The 20,577-nt window shown below is 41.6% G+C and overlaps 1 protein-coding gene across 3 annotated transcripts in view; it reads left to right on the top strand.

Moving 5' to 3' along the window:
• LOC137240311 (MTOR-associated protein MEAK7) overlaps positions 1-20,577 on the top strand; it is a 401,092-nt gene that overhangs the window by 127,025 nt on the left and 253,490 nt on the right. Inside the window, exon 2 of one of the 3 annotated variants that reach the window (XM_067766373.1) lies at positions 8,579-8,730. The exons of the other annotated variants lie outside the window; for them this stretch is intronic. Coding sequence (XP_067622474.1) covers positions 8,644-8,730 — 87 coding nt within the window. The 5' untranslated portion in view covers positions 8,579-8,643. The remainder of the gene's footprint in view (positions 1-8,578; positions 8,731-20,577) is intronic. 3 annotated transcript variants of the gene reach the window in all.

Genomic DNA, 20,577 nt, shown 5'->3' with positions numbered 1-20,577 from the left:
TCGCTCAGAGGGGCTATAGTGCAGATATATACAGTGACTGTGCAACAACTTTTGTTGGGGCAAATTCGGAGCTTCGAGCAGATCTGAACGCTTTCAAACAACAATTTGACGCAGCAGCACGCTATGCGGCAACACTTGGGGTGTCGTGGCACTTCATCCCGCCGGGCTCTCCGAATTTCGGCGGCATATGGGAGGCGGGCATCAAAAGCACGAAGCATCATTTGAAACGAGTTATGGGGACGGCGAAACTGACATTCGAGGAATTTTATACCGTGCTTAAGCAAGTCGAAGCTGTACTTAATTCGAGACCAATATCTGCATTGACTGATATCCAGAGGATTTTGCGGCGCTTACCCCTGGGCACTTTTTGGTGGGCGGTCCGCTCACAGCGGCTCCAGAACCAACCTTACTAGATATCACTCCAAACCGACTTAAAAAATGGAAGCAGATGCAGCAAATGTACCACCACTTCTGGGCTCGATGGAGCTGTGAATATCTACGTGAATTACAAGCTCGACGTAAATGGTGTCAAACAAGTTCAAATCTTTCGCCGGGCGATTTGGTTTTAGTATACGATGAGCGCTCTCCACCAACTCAGTGGATGTTAGGTCGGGTATTAGAACGCATCCAGGAGCTGATGGCATTGTCCGAGTGGTTACGGTTCGCACTTCGACCTCCACCCTCAAGCGAGCCATATCGAAGCTAGTGGTACTTCCAATTGAAGGTCAATGAGAACCACACGGTGGGCGGTCGTTATATTTCGTCAGTAATATGACGAGGTGGGCGGAATGTTAAGAATAATTGCAAGTGTGGCCAGTACATATTTTCATGATGACACGGAAGCCTTTAAACATATCTACGGTGAACAGCTGTTTTCGATTGCTTGCCAACTGTTTTCGTTCTTTTTTCTCTCTCTCATCTCAACCACCAAACCGACTGGATCTGCAGGTTTTAATACTGAGTTACAATATAATACTTTGTATTTTGATGATTGAATTATAATTAATAAAATTTAACATTGAGCACTAAACCAACACCATTGTGAGTCTTCGTAACATTTATAATTAATAAAATTTCAAAAGCGAAAGTATATATCTTGGTGAACGAAATCGCTGATCTAATTTGCCATACTTTAGGTAAACATGAAATCCCATTAAAATTGTCGTGCACAAGGGTACGATAAAGGCGCCAATATGAAAGGAGCTTACAACGGAGCACTACGTCAAAAACTCGAATGCTTATTACTCGCCTTGTGCAAACCACAGTCTCAATTTATGTGGTTTTGATGCTGCAGAATGTTGTATGGCTGCAATTACTTTCTTCGGAGTTGTACAAAAATGTTTTACTGTTTTCAGCTGTAGTCCACAACGATGGGACATCCTCAAAAAAAAATGTACCGAGCTCTCTTCATAATCTTTCAGACAAAAGCCAAATTTGACTGCGCAAGCATACGGCGATGTTACCGGCATTCTCAAGTACATAAACAAGTTCGAATGTATCTTGCTGTCCTCAGTTTGGTTAAAAATACTGACTACCATTAATGAAAGAAACGTCGTCCTCCAAGCTAGATACGCCACCATAGATGTTGAGGTCCGACATCTGACAGATGAGAGAGAGACACACATCCGACATCTCCCCAGCGTGTTAGGGGTCAGAATATAGAAATAGGTATGCCAGTCGTAAGAGGAGACTAAAATACCAGATTCAAGGGGCTGTGTAGCGCAACCCTTTCAGGTTGCCAGCGCAATATATAGCTTCTCAAACCCCAATTGTCAACCTCACCTATCCGTGGCGAATCCTGTTTCACTAACGGGCGAGGCTCTGGCGACCCCAAGCTCCTCATGGAACTTGGGGGTAGGGAGGGAGGGATGACCTGAAGGTTTAATGTGGCCATATAAATCGTTCCCGAGATGGTCGGGCTAGCTCCTTAATGGTGCTGTGTTACCGGCGCGTACCGGATCTGCATCCGGCAAAGGACCATCACATCGATAGCACTCCCCAAAGCCTTCGGGGAGTAACCTTATCGCTACAACAACAACAACAACATTCGAAATAAAAACCCCAAAAGACGTTCTGAAGATAATTTAAATGAGATGATTACAGATCAATACATTCCTCGTGATCGTTCATTCGGTAATCACTGGCATTACTGAACGATTTGCAGCTATGAGAAATTTGAGCGAAACGTTTTCTTTTCTGTGGCAATTTGAAGACATGGATGAAACTACGGTTCGGGCGAGCGCAGCAAAGTTTTGTCGAAAAATACAAGTCGGAGATTAGATTAGAATGCGAAATAATTCACTTGAAACACATTTACGAAGCAATAAACGACAAATAACGACGACGCCTTACTCACCATATGACTATCCCATACAGCAGCATGGGTCGGATAATCGCGGTATAAATCCATCTGCATATGTTGGGGGTGAGTCCCCATTTTTGCATGGCTATTTTACACGCATATAATGCAATGTATACTTTCTTTTGTCGCTGAGTGGGGCTATCCTTCCAGTTCAGCTTTTTGTCCAGAACTACGCCTAGATATTGGATCTTATCTGCCAGGCTTAGCCGCACCCTATTTAGTTCTGGTAGGTTTAACGATGGTATGTTGTATCGTTTGGTATATAAGGTTAGGCTAGGTTGAACTGGCCAGTCAAAGACCTCACATAGACTGAGTGTGTCCATAGTGTTACCAGAATTTGTTTGACGACCAAACGGAAGAACCCCAATCAGGTGCCAGGACATATGCTATAGAATAACTCCGTCCTCTTGGAAAATAATAGCAGTTTTCTAGGACCTAGCTTAATTGCTGCCTCAAGATCTGGCAACTCTGCCGCCCCTAATAGCTGGAGCCTTGACTTGGTGAGCGCAGGACATGAACACAGAACGTGCTCAACCGTTTCTTCCTGCAGCTCACACTTTCTACACTTGCTGTTAATGACGAGGCCTAACTTATAAGCATGTGACGCCAGAAGGCAGTGTCCAGCCAGTATGCCCATCGTGAGCCTTAGGTCTTCTCTCTTCAGAAATATGAGCCACTTTGTGAGTCTAATATCGTAGGTTTTGCACATGATCTTAGAAATTTTGCAGCCCCGCGCTTCTGTCCACGCCTTTCCTGCTTGATGGATCATATGCAACTCCTGTCTCCTTTTCTCCCAAACGGATTGGGACGTCTATCGTCGACTCAGCGAGTGTTGCACCCTCCTTTGCCAACTCATCGGTATTTTCGTTACCTTCTTGGCATTCCAGAACACTTCTTGATGAAGTACTGTGTGAGATTATTGCTTTAATCGCAGCCTGACTATCAGTATATAAATTGACGCGACTGCAGCTTAAGCACGCTTCCTCCAGAATTTCTGCTGCTTTCTTCACTGCTATAATTTCCGCTTCAAAAACGCTGCAATAATCCGGCAAGCTGTAGTATCTACTTATTTCTGCGTCGACACAGTAAACAACAGACCCAACCCCCTACACTAATTTGAACCATCCGTATACACGTATATAGCACGTTCTACCATTTTTGCACCCCGGCACCAACCCTTCAGCTCAATTGTGGCCCAATATCTCCTTCGAAGCTCAGGCACGGGACCATATATTCCGTTTGCTCGATATTAGATGGCGCTGTGGCCATAAGGCCTGCACTCAAGCTGTCCCGGCCTTGTTGCCGTTGCTATCGCGATGTTTTTGGCCGTCAGGTCTGCAGGCGGGATGTGCAGAATGGCATGCAATGCTGCTGTCGGGGTAGTTTTTAAGGATCCCGATATGCTAATCATTGATACTCTGCATACCCTCTTAAGTTTTTTAGTATACGTACTTTTTTGTGTGGCTGTCCACCAAACAAGAACCCCATAGTAAAGTATGAGTGTGATAATTGCCGTAAATACCCAATGAGAGAGTGATAGGCACAACGTGCATCCTAGCATCCTTTTGCATGCATAGAGTGCCGCGGAGGCTTTCTTCGCTCTCTCCTCCACATGGAGTTTCCACGACAACTTGCTATCTAATATGACTCCCAGATACTTTGTGCTATATTTTTCTGGCAGGGTTTTACCCCTCCAAGCTTAGGATTAGTCCAATTAGGGACATTATACTTCCTGGTAAATATTACTAGATCGGGTTTTTCCGCGTTGGCGGCTAACCCTATTCAGATGCCCAGGCATGTCCATCACGAAGTGCCTGATCCACCAGAGAGCTGATTGTTGTTAGGAATCTGTCGCTTAAGATAAAAGAACCGTCATCTGCATATGCCGTAAGTTTGACTGGTCCTCCGTCGAACCGCCTAAGCAATTGGTTTCTAACCAGCGTCCACAGCATTGGTGATAAAACCCCACCCTGTGGTCTTTGTCATCAATCCTGGTACCTCTCGCTCCGTATTAGGATTGTAGACGTGGTTACATAACTCTTCCGCATCGTCTCCTGATGGGAAGTGTGTGTTAAGTAGCGCCTCAAGGGACTCTTCACTACTGTGTGACCATTCCCCGTCGTCCTTTTTTATCAGTCCCTGGACTGCATCTCCTTTAGATAGCACTTTCCTCAGTCTCGCGGTTTCGCTGGAGCATTCTATGTCGGCACACAAATTCTTCCATGAAACCCGCTTTGACCTGTTGATTTCACGTTTATAGATCCTCAACAGATCTCTGTATTCGTCCCAGCACTCCTCTCTTTCCGCAACTTTTGGCAGCTTAAAGATCTCTTTTACCTGCTCTCTAAGAAGACTCAGCTGCTTACTCCACCATGGTGGCTTTGCTTTCCCTTTGAATCTTCTCAGAGGACAAGCTCGTTGTACGCAGTTGTCAGCGCCTTTGATGAAAAGTTGTTGCACTCCTCCAACTCCTCTGCGGTGGCAACCTCTTTGGGCTGCCCCAGTCTTCCTGACACATCTTTCTGAAATTTGTATCAGTCCGTTGCCCTAGGGTTCCTAAAGGTTTTAGCCTTCTCTACCCTCTTTAGGGGGATTCTGAAGCTGAAATATGCATGGTCTGAGAATGATGGCCTATCAAGGACCCTCCATTCATACCCCGATATATCATGTTCAGAACTCAATGTGATATCAAGCACATTGCTTGACGTAGGACCAACATATGTAGGCACGCTACCCCTGTTGGCCCCCTGTAGACTACTCTGTAGTATGTAACAAAAGAGGGACTCACCTCTATCAATAATATCGCCCCACACCATACGCTGTGCTGCGCATTCGCATCCGCGCCTATGATAAGCCGTTCTCTGCCTCCTTCCTGATCCACCAGCCTTTTGAAGTCTTCTGGTGGGCCCTCCACGTCATGGCCCATGTAGGAGGATGCCAGGATAAGGGAAGGTTCTTTCTTTCCATCTATTCCGACCACCGCTGGGTCTTCGGTGCTAAATTTACATAGCATGCACGAGTATAGGTGTTTCCTTACCATGACTGCAACTCTAACCCTGTTTTCCGTCTTTGCGTAATAAACGCTGAAACCGCGAGCGCTGAGTTCAGAAACCTTTCCTACAGATGAAGGTCATGGCTCCTATATCAGCGCCACATAAAACGAACCCTCCTCAAGAGTCAGGAGGAGCTCGCTCGATGCCACTTTACTGTGTTGGAGTTTTGTTTGTAAGACTCGCAGCGCCATTGAGCTATTTGTCACCCTCCAAGTTATCCGCCACTGCGCTCACGCAATGTACTTTTTTTTCGCTGTTTTCCGAGTCTTGAGGTCCGTTTCTCCCTCCCCTGTTCGAAGCGTCTTTTTTATACTCGCAGCATCATCGAGCTGTTTGTCCACTTCCAAAACCTCCTCCTCTACGCTTATACCCTTGTGATTTTAATTTGATTCCAGGCCCTCGTGGTCCTCTTCCACCTCTCCTGCTTTTAGCATGTTTTGGTTTTTCTGAAGGTTTTCAGTGCCATTGGTTGTGCACCTCTGCCACTGCGCCTTTACCCCCATCATTAGTAGCTACTTTCTGGTTATCGAGGTCCTTTTCCACCTCCCCTGCTTTCAGCGTATTGGGGTCATTGTCCTGAGGACTCCTCTTTTTAAGGCGCATAAATACACTACCTGCGCCCCAGGACATTTTCCCGAGCTGTGAGTGCAACATATCCTCCGATTCCTTATTAATTTGGAGGATGTAGTACTGGCCCCCTTCACGGGTCGGGATACGTGGAGTACCCTCCAATCCCGTGTTGGTAGGTTGGGGGTCTGGAACAACTCCCTGCAGCCATTTTAAAGTCGCCTTATTGTGCAGGTCATCAGTTTAACCCCATTGTGCCATACGAAGGCTGGTAGAGGTCTGTTTGGTTCATCATGCACAATTTTGATAATAATACTGATCAGCTCCCCTTCTACGGATCTCGACCTTTCGGTTGACATCTGCCCATTGGGGACGCTGCAGTAGTCTATTAGTGCCACAGGACTGCTTCGCAACTTCGCTCATCTTCTTTTTCTGTGAAAACCGGAGTCTCGGCGACAGCTCCCTTCAGTATCATCGAGTAAGCTGGAGTCTGATTGTTGTCTCCCTTTAGCTTATTAACACCTGTGTCCTTGCTTCTCAAGCCATTATTGCCTTCCTTTTCCTGTATTACAGCTTTTGAGGTACATGGCTTTCCAGTACTTATATTTCCCTCTTCGATCCGCTTTGCAGATTTTGAGGTTTGGTTCCTGTCACTCCGGCTGATTCGCCTCCTGTTTCTTGGACTAGGGCGTTTACCCTCTCCCTTCTGCCTCTTAAAAGCAGGCTTGTCCGGTTCAGCCGATCGCTGCCTCTTGCCTCTAGGGGCTTCTTCCTCTTCGATGCGGTTGCAAAATTGAGGGTTGTTCACAGCAAAGCTGTCGTCTGTGAATTGTTTTCGACATTCTTCCACTGTCTCACGGGCCCATGCCAAGCGATTCCTCTCATCGTTGGTTGGGTGAAACACTGGGCCCAAGCGCTGCATAATTCTTAATGCAGCCCGATATTTTGAGAGAGTTTTCTTAAGCTCCCTATCTCGTTGTTCCCGTTCTAACATTAGTTCTTTGTCCGATTTTGTATGCTGCTCCTTTGCCGAGCGCACTGACTGCACACTATCATCGCTATCCGCGTCCGAGTCATCGCTGATAGCGATTTCCTCATCCCCGGCTTGCGGCGCCATTGCCTTTTCTCTCGAATCCTTACTTTCTATTAAAGTTTTTGAGTTCATCTTGGTCGTACGACCATTTACCCACAAGGCGGCCTCAGCGGTCTAATATTAAAAATGGGGATAAAAACCGTCCGCCACAACAGCGCCCCTTGCTGTGGTAAGGCCATCATTACCTCCCGAGGCGGCCCGGTATCGGGAAGGCTCCGCTCAAATACAGCCGAATATATCCCCTGGTTGCAAATCGTCCAATAGGCACGGTCCGCGTAACACGCTGGATTAGGGGGTTGGCAGTTCTTGGTCACCGACATCCCGCCGCCCTCCTATGAAGCGAAACGGCGTAGATGCAGGCGCTAAACCGCTCAGCCCCATAGTCGGGCGCTATGGAGTTCGGCTAAGCCCTCACACCAACGATAAGGTGCCTGCTATAGTGAGGGCTTGGTATATAAGACAAGCTCAACTTGGTCGGAATTGACGCTGAGTCCACATCGCGAGGCCCATAGGGAAACCTCTCCCAATGCTCTCTGCGTCAAGTCGCATAAAGGTTGAGGGAACGTGCCTCTGTAAGCAATCGATAGATAATCAGCATATGCCACAATCTTCCCGCTCCCCAAATAGTATCCCTTAATATCGAGTTTACCGTTAGGTTCCATAGTAGAGGACGCACCACCCTGGGGTGTGCCTCTTGCGACAAAGCTTGTTATATCAACCCTTCCCAGTGAAGAATGTACTTTCCTTCCCTTGAACTTTTGAACGATAAGTTCCACTAGGGATGTTTTTACATCCAGACTCGTTAAAGCATTGTTGACGGCGTCTGGACTTATATTGTTGAATTCTCCTTCGATGTCTAGGAAGGCCCCAAGATAATAATCTTTTTCGAACAAGGATGTTTCGATAGTAGAGACTAGGCTGTGCAGCGCAGTCTCCGCAGATTTCCCTTTGGTGTAAGCGTGTTGATAGCCAGAAATGAGATTCCTATCAATGTTGGTAGTGAAATAATCGCTAATTTTCCTCTCTAGGGTCTTGAGTACGAAGGATAAGAGGCTGATATGTCTGTAGTCCTTCGGCTCGTAGTGAGAGGCTTTGCCTGCCTTAGGACTGAATATGACCGTGGCGCTCCTCCATGCACACGGACCCTGCTTTAAATCTGTAGAGTTTTGATGAACCTCTTCAATGAAATTTGAAGGAGCTTGAGCTTGGAACTTACTCTTTCTCAATAAAAAATTTCTCCCATTTATCAAAGATGGAGTCGAACTCCTCTTGTGTTGTATCTTGCATCACCATATACAAGAGAAGTGACTTTAACCTTTGTTTTTATTTTTCTTTCTTGTTATACTAGCGACAAAGAAAATTTTCTTAAATTTTTCCTATTTTATATTATTATTCTTATAAGACAGAAATTGAAAAAAGTCTGCTACTCACTAGGCAGCCATTGGTTAACAGAATATTATTATATTTATTTTATTCTTATATTTATTGCTGATACTTCCACAGCTCTACCGCATACGACTGCTTGTCCACTTTAATATAACCACGATCCAGATTCAATTGCAGCTGTTATGTCTTCACCACGTTTATCTGCACTACCTTCACCATGCCACGTAACTTCAACACATTTTATACGTTTCTATCCAAATACAACCCAGGTATGATCCTCAGATATTGCCAAATGTACATCACGGTATCCTAGTAGTTGAGAGCCAACAAAAACTGCTAGAGCTACTCCAAAACAATCCAATTTGTTGCCAGATAAATAGCTGTATAAGTTTTGTAATTGTACACGATGTTTTTTTTCGTTTTAATAATTTTTATTTAAAATATAGTGGAATCGGAAATAGAAACAGTATAAATTAAAACTTTAAACCCTACACGAAGTTTTAGAAACTTAATCGAACTTCAAAAAATTAAACTATACTATTTAGAATTTCGCTGCTATTTTTAGTTAGTCTATGAACAAAAGTTTCTTACAGACTAATAACAATTTACAATGAAAAACAAAAACTAAGACTAAAATCCTAGAATAAAGTATTTAGAATCTTTGAAAAAACACTTTTCGAAAATGAAAAATCAAATTGGATAGAACACGAGATTAAATTAAATTCAATCAGGGCTCGCACAAGAGGAGCATTAAGCGAATAGTCAGTTCTACATACGCCATAAAAAGGTAGAAAGCTACGAAGATTACGCTGAGGTATGTTAAAATTAATTTTCTCCAAAAGAAAAGAGCAGTCAATGTCGCCACTGATAATATTATGAACAAGAGAAAGCAAGAGAACCGTTTGTCTGGCTTCCAAAGTTTTTAAATTTATCAAAAGCAGGCGAGATTAATAAGATGGAATTGGTTCATCAAAATTCAAAGAATGTAAAGCATAGTTGAGAAAAACTTCTTGGACCCGTTCAATCCTGTTAACGTAGTTTTTGTGACTTGGCCTCCATATAAAAGCAGCGTATTCCAAATTAGAACAAACAAACGCCGTGTACAACAACTTGAGAGTATAAGGGTCACAAAAATTTGAACTATTGCGCCTAACAAATCCAAATACCGAATAAGCTTTCGAAATAATGTGACTAATATGTCTATTGAAAGAGAAGGTACTAGAAAAAATTACACCAAGACCTTTAATTTCATCCAAACTTTGTAATAGTGAATGGAAAATGTGATAAGATGTCGGCAAGATATTACGAGTTTTCGCATAAGTGACTTTAAAACACTTTTTGATATTTAAAGAAAGCCGAGAGTTAAAGCACCATACTTCTAAGCTATCAATGTCTTTCTGAAGCTTAACAGCATCATCCGGTTTTGCAATTTTCGAAAAAAGCTTTAAATCATCGGCATAGAGTAAGAACTCAGCAAAATTGAAGCAGCTGCTTATATCATTGATAAACAAAACAAACAGTACTTAATGGGCCTAGTATACAGAACAGGTGAAGAATGGATCAGAAGAAGGGCCGTCAACTGTTACCACACAATTTCTGTTACATAAATAAGACTGGATCCATTTCAAAAAAACCGAATGAAATCCTAAACGAGAAAGCTTATAGATAAATAAGGAATGTGAAACTTTATCGAAAGCTTTTGAGAAATCAGTGTAAACGCAGTCAACTTGAAGTTACGAAGAGAAAGATGCAATACAATACTCAAGATTCGAAGCCCTAGATCGGTTTGAGACAAAGCCATGCTGGTTTGGCGAAATCAGACTCTTACATACAAAATACATTTTATCCTTAACGTTAGTTTCAAAAAGCTTCGAAACCGTAGAAAGCTTTGTAATGGGTCTATAATTACAGACATCGTTCTTACAGCCTCCTTTAAGAATAGGACTAATAGAAGTAAATTTCCAATCATCAACGAAAACTCCAGTTGACAATGACAAATTGAAAATTAGTTTTAAAGGCACAACTAAAGCAGGACAATTCTTTAATAGTAGAACTGAAAGTCCATCACAGTCCGTTTTCGCAGATGGTTTAAGTTTATTAATGCCAGTAATAACATCTTTAGGAGAGAGGCTAAGAGAAACAAAACTTAAAGTAGATTTGCAGTTATAGTTCAAGCTAGGCGGAATATTGTCATCGTCAACAACAAAATTTGAACTGAAAAAATCTGCAAACAAATTGGCTACCACCTTAAATGGGGTGCTAGCAAACTGCTTATCGTAAAATACAGCCTAAGGTATAGAAGAGTTCGACTTTTTAGACTCAATAAACTGCCAGAAGGCTTTTGGATTTGATTTAATATTCTCCTCCCTTCCAAGAATATAGTTTCTGTACAAAAATTTGTCTAAACAATTGAAATCTTTGGAGTATTGTTGATATTTGATAAAATAGGTTTGATTACCAAATGATTTAAATTTCTTAAAGAATTTATTTCTTAGGTTCTTTAACTTTTTCAAGTTAATGTTATACCACGGAAGGTTGTAAGGCCTTTTCTTTACAGCCGGAATATTTTTTAAAACAAAGTCGGAGATTAAAGTTTTAAAGGTATGATAGCAACTAGAAGCATCAGGGCATGATAATAGAATATCCCATTCGTAATCCATTAAAGAAGCGTCGATTTTGTCATAATCGCAAGCTACGAAATTAAAAGATGCTTTTTCTTCAGGAAACCATGACGAGAATTCATAAAATTTAAAAGTAACGATCAAAGGCACATGGTGCTTATCGCAAGATGATATAGGATAAAGGCATTCAGCTCTATTGAATATCAAATTATCACTAATAAAAATTAGATCTAGAGTTTTATCCAACTTGTTTACAGAACTATTGACTTGTATCAAATTCAGACTTAAAATACTATTAATGAAATAAGATTCATGACCAGAGTTAACGTTCAATGGTGCAAGACCTGATCTTGAAAAGCTACCAGACCAACTAACACTACTTGGGTTAAGGTCACCCAAGATACATATTTGATTATCAATTAACTTATTTACGACTAAAGATGTAATATTGTCAACATGTAGACGATAGAGAACATTGTTTACTATATAGTTTGGCAGCTTAAATTGAGGTTATGTTGCGATTAGAGTGGAAGGCACTCGAATTCGGTGAAAGAGACACTCGAATGGAGTGGAATGAAGAACAGTAGGAAGAGCAGAGTTGCATTGGATTAATATACCTTCAATCATTGTATCAATATTAAAGATAAATTTAGACAAAATAATTTAATACTCGAGTATAAGCAAACATTTTCTTTCAATTAGTGCAATAAGGTGTCCTAGATGCTATATATTCCAAAATTATAACATTTTATGTCTGTTTAAAAATGTAACTTGAGTTTCCATAAAGATTTCCGTAATATGGCCAATAGTAATGTTTGTGTGTGTGTGTGCTTATTTTGAGCGATCAGCTGTTAGTTGCGCTACTTGGTAAGGTTTACAATGATAGACAAAATCTCCACTACTTGGCGGAATATATGAAACCGCAAAAAATAATGATCCATGTGTTGATGTACTCTTTACAGAAACACACAGTTGATCAACTAGAGAATCATCATTCTCAAGTGATACTAAATAAGCTTGGTATTTACGTTGAACTGCGATGAGGACACCACCACCTCTTGCTAAACCCGATTTTGTCATATCTCTATCCTTACGATAAACATTATATAGGTTGGCATCAAAAAATTCCTCATAAAAAAAATTTGAATTAAGCCAGGTCTCTCATAATCAAGATGCGAGCTAACAGCGCGAACATTTACTGATTTCGTTCGCATACCGGATACATTTTGAAAATAAACATTCAAGCCATTAAAATTCCCAGTAGTTACTTGGGATTTTGTTGTTTCTCCTCTTTTCGAAAAAAAAAAACGAAAAGGGTGTACCTTTACATTTGCGAACCAAAGATCAGCCGAAAACAATTTATCAAAAAAAGAAATAGAAACACCTAGTTTAAAATTAACTTTTCTAACGCTATTAGGTGGTGTATTTTGCTTAACTAATGCATAGCACAAAATATGTTTCTCCTCAATAGCTGCATGTTTGACGATATAGTCAATAATATTGTCGGCAGAGACAGAAGGCAAAAACGAGGAAAGATGTAACCATTTCATACGGCCAGCCACCTCCAAATCAGTATTTGAATTCAAACCAACAATACTTAATTGCTTACGATTGGGTGGTAATCGTTTGCTTTTTGGCAATTTTTTATTCTTTGTATTCTTTACCTTCGTCCACTCACCGTTTAGATACGAAGATTCATCTACAGTTGAGCGCGACGGCGTTCGACCAGCAACAGTAGCAGATGATGTATGAGGATTTTCAGCATTAGTATGAGCTGAAGGCGAAGAAATATCCAAAAGATCATTCGTATTAGCAACAAATGATGTGTTTTCCTCGTCAGTTTCAGGTAATTCATCTGCAATCGCTGCACCGTGCTGCAAATAATATTCGTTGTGGAATTGTTGCGGTATTGCGCCTTTTTCGCAAAGTATTTGTAAATCGCTAAATTTCTTTAATGAAATTTTCAATGGTCCTGCATCTGAAGTCTCCCGTTTAGATCGGTTGATTGATTATATTGTTTTATTTTCTATGAATTATCGAAGTATCCAAGCTTTACAGTAACAACTGAGCAATCTTTCTGAAATATTGCGGATCGAACCGAGTTAAATGCTATTTTTATTGAGTTAAGAAACATAGTGCGAGCAAAATCTTTCCAGTCTTTGAAATTAGAATATTCCATTATTTTACACTCATAACGGTTTGGATTTGTTCTCGCATTGGAAATAATGGTAAACCCTTTACTAGGAGCCCAAACATTTCTTTGACGTGTAAATGAACCTATTATGCTGTGAATAGAACCTCTTGGCATCATTGTATGGTAAAGTTTTTATGAAAGTACAGGTTTTCATGAAATATGCGAACGTAGCTAATATTTCGATTTCATTCCCAACAACCGTCGTAGTAAAGGCTTATATAAGATAAGTTTATTTTTATCTAAGAGTTGCAAGTATTTGAAAATTACTGTGCTTTCATAAAAGCTCTCTTTGTAGTAAGCGTACTCTCTTGAGTAAATGAAGTATATCATATCGATGCGTTCAACACAATCTTATACTATGTATAAACACACACTAATTCGCTTCCCAATGCAGTCGGTTCTATGCAGCGGAGCGACTTGGGATTTTTCCTCGACCAAGGACTGTCATTTCAGCGTAACCCCATTTAATTTGTTGCGTCCTTCCCACAAATTGTCATCCTTGCAGCGGGACTGCTCCATATTCTCTTGCTCCGGGAAGGTATCGAATCCAATCCGGGTCCGTCTCCTGACCCCGGTCCTGAGAAATGGTTTTGCTGCACCTGCCGGAAAAGAATCTTTTTAGGACGGTCATACTCTGTTCAGTGTGTCTCGTGTAAGGGATGGTTGCATCGGACAGGTTGTTCTGGGATTGATCCCAAAACCCGACGTCCACGTAACTTTTATAAATCTTTTGTGGCTCCTTGCTGTTCACGTCCAAGGACGTCCCGTAGACTACGCCTTAGCCCCCCCCCCCCCCCCCCCCCCCGCTACCTTCCAGCAGACCAGCGTCCTGGCCTTCCTCAACCAAGGCGTAGTCACCCGTCACTTACTCCCAGAGTGGCGACGTTTCCCCCTATGCACTTCAGAATTCTGCAGTTAAACTGTAATGGACTAACTGGGAAGATGACGGAGATAGTCGATTTCGTGAAGCGGCACAACATCCGCATTGCAGCGATTCAAGAGACTAAACTCACAGCAAGATCTGCACTGCAAACCTGTTCTGGGTATAATGCCCACAGAAAAGATCGCATGAGCGGAAATGGAGGTGGCCTCGCGGTTATCATATCAATATCATATATTTGATTCGGGCATCGACCGCAGGGAAAATGTCTTAGAACGAGTTACGTGGCGGACTGTTTGGGTGGTGAGGAGCGGCGGCAAGCAGGTATGCTTGCGGGCCCAGGCTAGCTCGTCGTTTTGGGCGGGGTATTGCACCACCGACCTCACCCGTAGCCACAAGAACAAGAAGGGTTCATACCTGCATATGTGTTGGAAAGAAAAGCTGAAACAGATAGAAATAGACGTGAGGGGCAAAGTTATAGAGGGGAAAACGTAAGGGGTAGAAAAGGATGAAGGCCTGTCCTGTCAGGTGGAGTCTACCCTCCCTCTGCAGTGCAACTTGCACTGCACCGTGGGCACTGTGCTGACTCCTGTTTACCTTACAGTGCCCCCAAACCTGACTTAAGTCTGTCCATCCGTCAATAAGTCATTTCCCTATCACTCACCTTCACCTTACCTTACCGCGCGCAAGCGCAGCACCAACACCAAAATTCGACTTAGCCCTGCATTATTGAAAATATTAAAATTTCATCCAAACATGATTATTATGATTTATTTACAAAATTTTTGGTTTCCAAATTACCAACTAATAATAAGTGCAATAATTTCAACAAACTTTGAACTCAAAGTTTACTACAAAATAATTTGCCAAGGATTCCAAAAGGCTTAACTAGTATCAATTTCTAAAACTTCTATTTACTCAAAGTAAAAAAAAATGCTCAAATATAATACTGAACCTTATTACTAGCTAACATTACAAATTCATGTGAAGGCAGGAAGAAGTCGATAAATTTCAAATTCCGTACAATACGAAATACTTATGACTAATAGACAAAGTGTCTGAACTCAAATAAAAAAATTTAAACTTTTAGGGCCACCCTAATGCCATATTATTACTAGGAGCTAATTCTAAATCCTAAAATTGCAAATTCAAATAAAATGAAACAAAGTAAGAGGGCGAATAAAAAAAATTCAAGTACCCTAATCCCTGACCTACCGCAACCGCTCAAATAAACATAAGATCAAGGTCATCAAGGAAAAGAATTCATGTGTATATGCAAACAAATGGTATGTGTGTAAGTGCAAATGTACGTTTGTGACGTTTTCCATGCATGCACATATGTTCGTTGCACTCTGTTTTTATTTTTCTGCTTTGCTAATTCCTGTTCTATTTCTGCAAGAGCAGGAATCTGTGCTAACACATGTACATACAACTAAACAGGCGTATTTTGATAAATTTTTATATTTCACTCAAAACACTCACCAAGTTACTCTCCTTATCCAACGGCGCCGCTGCAGTTGAGTAGCTGAAACAAAAAAAAACTCAAACATACATACGTACATATGACCACGCCCAACCACTGATCAAGATCGATCGCATACGGTCTTGGATGTGAGCGTATTAATAGTGATAAAGTTATAGCCGTACTGACAATATATAAAAAAACGTGAGTGAAAGAAAAGAAAAATTCGAAAGAAAAAAAAATATAAAAAAAGATTCAACAATTTTTCAGGTGTTTAAAAGCAAGCTCCTGAGGCTAAATGTGCGGAAGTGGAACTGTGGGCAGAGCACACCGATAAAGATCGGCGTACTCAGAACATAGTAATTAACGAAAAAAAGGAGTGTAAAGAACCAAAAAAATAAATGAATCTAAATAAATGTCAGAAGAAAAGGAAAAGTGTGAGTGAAAAATTACTCAACAAAAATTTAAAAAGTGAAGTTAAATTACTTAACAAAAAGTGGTGCTTGTCGATGGTAGTAATTGTTGTTGTGCGGTATTTCGCCAAGTACAATGTATTTGTTTTTGGGCGGTACGCCGCCAATGTACGTGCCCAGTGGGTCTTTCCCAACGAGAAATCAATTGTGCGCTGAAATTAAATACAAAGGAAAACCTATTTACAAATTCAAAAGTAAAAGCGTACCTATGTACATGTACATAATTGCCTACGGATATCTTGTCTGCATAGTCATATATTCATCTACATACATATATTTGTATGCAGAGATGTATATGTCGATGCAAGTTTTCTTTTGGCTTGCTTGGGAACTAGGCTATATAGAAGCCAACTTCCCAGTGGGCATGCCAGGTTGGGAGAGAGAGTTAAAACACGGTAAGGTTACACTTACCTGGTTTTATAAATTTTGTTGGCGAATGGAAACTGCCGGACTAGGGTGTAAGTAGGCCTCGCAACTCCGCGCACTAAAAACTTTTCCAGGACTTTTCTGACGTCTTTAAATAACGCGCACTAAAAACTTTTAAACCTTTTGAAAAGGTCTTGCTAACTTGGCACTTCACACTTTTTTAGTTTATTTATTTTTTTTTCCACTTCACTTTACTTGCACTGGGCACTGTTACAAGAAAACGTTTGCCCGTTGCCTAGCTTGATGCCCTTTTATAGCCACCGCCGTGGTCAAGAACGTTATCCAGAAACGGAAAATTTTTACTATTGCATGCAAACTTTCTTTTCGGCTTTCCCCTATTTTCCATCTATACAATCAGGCACTCATACATTCACACGCTTACCGCTCCACAAAACGAACACCTACACAGATACATTTGGTTCGTGCCTTGACCGCTGGCACTGATGCATTCACACGCTCATAGTCTTGCACAAATACACATCCACATACATAATACCGAACAGAACAAACACATAGTTGTTACATACCATTCGTCAAGGCTGCTAGGTTGTTAGTAACATGGTGAAATTTTACTTATTATAACATCATGATGCCAAGCGCAACATCTTATTTCCGTTGCAACATTGTGTTCACTATAGGTACAATGTTGTCAATGTTAATGTTATTATGTTAATATTATTTTAATGGCGACATTGCTGCCACGGCACGGACCTGGACACAAAACACATAAACACATAGACACATATACAGGCTGTCGTTACAGGCTCGCAACCGCCGATGGTGCCTGCACTATGGAGCGTGTGCGTAGAAAAGTTTAAACGCAGGCTGGCAAGTATTATTTCCCGCGTCCAACGTGTGGCCTCGACCCACGACTCAATGCCGGGCCTATTTTTTTTTCACGCCTTTAAATTTTGGTTCTGTTTAACTACGAACTAAATCACTGGGCTAATGCTACTACTTAAACGTATATCACAGATACTACTCTACATATCTAATAGTAAATAAAATATCACAGATAAAATAAAAAAAAAATAAATAAATAAAAAAAATAAAATAAAATAAAATATCACAGATGGCAAAAAAAATATATATAAAAAAAAAATATCACAGATCAAATAGTCAAGTAGGTAAAAAAAAAAAAATAAAATAAAAAAAAAATAAATAAATGCAAAAATAATCAAATAAATAAAAAGGTAAAAAAAAAAAAATTAAAATAATTTAATAATATAATCACATACGTCAATAAATTAATAAATACAATACGTCGATAAATAAATTAATAACATAGAACAAGAGTACTAACACTACAAAAAAAAATATTAAGCTATTTTGCAAAAATGTCTTTAGCGTGGTATACGCCGATCTTTTTCCCACTACTATCGCCAAGCTCGTACATTAAATTACCTATAGAATTAAGTACGATACACTTTACTTGTTTCGGTGCTAATTTAGCGTTGTAATTATCAACTTGGGAGCTTTGTTTGAAGTTGCGGCGATATATCACTTGTCCCAGCTGAAACTTTATATCCTTACTCCTGGTGTCGTAGACCTTTTGACTCCTATCGTGGGCCAGCTTCAGCTCCTTCATAATTCTCTTTCTTATGAGCTGCATCTTATCACCAGCCGTATCTATCTCCACGTCACCATCCTTCAACGCCGCCAACTTTCGATATAGCTCATATGATGCAGCATGCTGTATCATAGGCATACCGAAAGTGGCATAGTATGGTGACATGTTGATGGCTGAGTGAGTAACGCTGCGTAGTGCAAATGCGGCATCGCTGACGCATTTGTCCCAGTTCTTTTGGTTGCCTTTTATGAAGGACCTACTTATCTGCAGCACAGATCGGTTGACTCTTTCCGCAGCGTTACCCTGAGGTGAATAAAATGCAGTTCTCACGTGTGTCGTGCCGTATTTCTCCAAAAACGCTTTCAATATTTCCGAGACGAATTGTTTGCCGTTGTCCGAATGGACATATTCGGGCACACCAAACACGTGAAAGACTTATTTCTCTAAAAATTTTATAACCTCAGCTGAAGTGGCCCTTCTCATAGGTTTTAAGAACACAAACTTAGTAAAGTGATCTAGACAAACAAAGACATACACGTTACCATCACTACAACGAGGATAAGGACCCATAAAATCAATGAATAAACGTTGGAAAGGTCGCTCCGTGAGCTTTTGCTTTCCCATCATGGGTTGTTTAAACACGTTTTGAGTTTTGTTAGTTTTGCAGGTTTCGCAGTCTTTTACATGGGCGCATACGTCGGTGACCATTCCTGGCCAATAATATTTTTGACGTAGTCGGGACAGTGTCTTGTGGATGCCACCATGACCAGCGGACGGTGAGCTATGAGACGACTCTACCAGCCCCGGTCGCAATTCCGACGGTACCCAGAGTTTCCAGGTCTGGTCGGCTAGAAGGCCATCCCCCCTGTCGAATTGCGTCCTTTTGTAAACGTAACCGTCCGATAAACACAAATTTGGTAACTTGTCTTTGTTCTGGGTCACCGTCTTTTTCAACTCCGTATACTCCTCCGACTCGAAGCACGGTGACTCGAGACATACGTCGATGGCTCTGTCGTTAGTCTGTATTTCGTCCATGTGCATTCGTGAGAGTGTGTCGGGAACCACGTTTTGCGCACCCTTTCGATGTTGGATATCGAAATCATAACCCTGGAGTTTCAAACTCCACCTTGCCAACCTCCCAGAAAGATCTTTCTGATTCGTGAGCCATTTGAGGCTGGCATGATCAGTTATGATGGTGAACGGGGTTCCTTCCACATAAGGTCGGAATCTTTTAACACTCACGATCGCAGCATAGCATTCTAGTTCTGTTATGCTGTAGTTCTTCTGCGCTTTATTTAGTTTTGCCGAAACGTAGGCAATCGGTCTTTCGTTCTGGTCATCGTCCAACTGAAACAAAACCCCTCCCACTCCGTCCGTTGATGCATCACATTGAATATAAAAACGACGCTTAAAGTCAGGATGTGTGAGCACCGGTGCCGAAACCAAACTCTGCTTTAAAATTTCAAATGATTTTATTGCTTCTTCCGTCATTGCAAACTTTTTGATTTTGTCTTTCTTGAGGCAGTCGTGCAGCGGGGCTGCAATAGTCGCATAGTCCTGTATGAAACGTCGGTACCAGCCCGACATACCCAGGAACCGTCGTAGTTGTTTCGGGGTTTTCGGAACTGGAAAGTCCCTCACAGCTACCACTTTGTTGGCGTCCGTTCTGATACAACCATCCCCGACTACGTATCCTAAATAGTGAACTTCTTTAAAACAAAACTTGCTTTTTTCTTCGTTAATTGTTAACTTAGCCTCGCGAAGACACCGAGCGACCTTTTCCAATAAACACATATGGGACTCGAAATCTACAGAACAAACTAACAAATCGTCAAGATTAACAAAAACACATTCAAGTAAAGCGGCCGGAATGACCTTGTCCATGAGACGACACATTCGTTGTGCTGCATTGCACAACCCGAAAGGCATGACGGTAAATTGGTAAAGGGGTCGGCCAGGGACAGTGAAAGCAGTCTTTTCACGTGATTTCCTCTCGAGGGGAATCTGCCAGAAAGCATCCTTTAAGTCGATTGCGGAAATATATCTCGTGTTTTGTAGGCGGCTCAAAATTCCATCAATATGTGGTAAGGGGTATGCGTCCTTTATAGTTCTTTCATTCACCTTGCGAGCATCTAGGCAAAGCCGATTCTTCGTTCCTTTAATGACCAGTGATACGGGGGAATTCCAACTACTGTTGGACTCCTCGATGACTCCCATGTCCAACATTCGATCTAACTCTGCGTATATGAGTTTTTGTATGGCCGGCGAAATTGGATAATGGCGTTGCTTGACCGGCAGATTCTCGTCCACCACCTCGATGACGTGTTCCTCTTTGTCTGTCCGGCCTAACCCCAGTACCGCGAAGGACGGGAATTGGGTCTTCACACGCTCCAACAAATGGTTTTGTTCCGTCGTCAAAACGTGTTGGATTGCGTCAAAAGAGAGGTCACCCTCGGCGGGCACAAGCTCCGCCACACTGGCAGCATTCAC

The sequence above is a fragment of the Eurosta solidaginis genome, chromosome 2, assembly GCF_040869045.1.
Source record: "Eurosta solidaginis isolate ZX-2024a chromosome 2, ASM4086904v1, whole genome shotgun sequence".
Lineage (NCBI taxonomy): Eukaryota > Metazoa > Arthropoda > Insecta > Diptera > Tephritidae > Eurosta > Eurosta solidaginis.
This window is presented reverse-complemented; position numbering and strand designations above follow the sequence as displayed.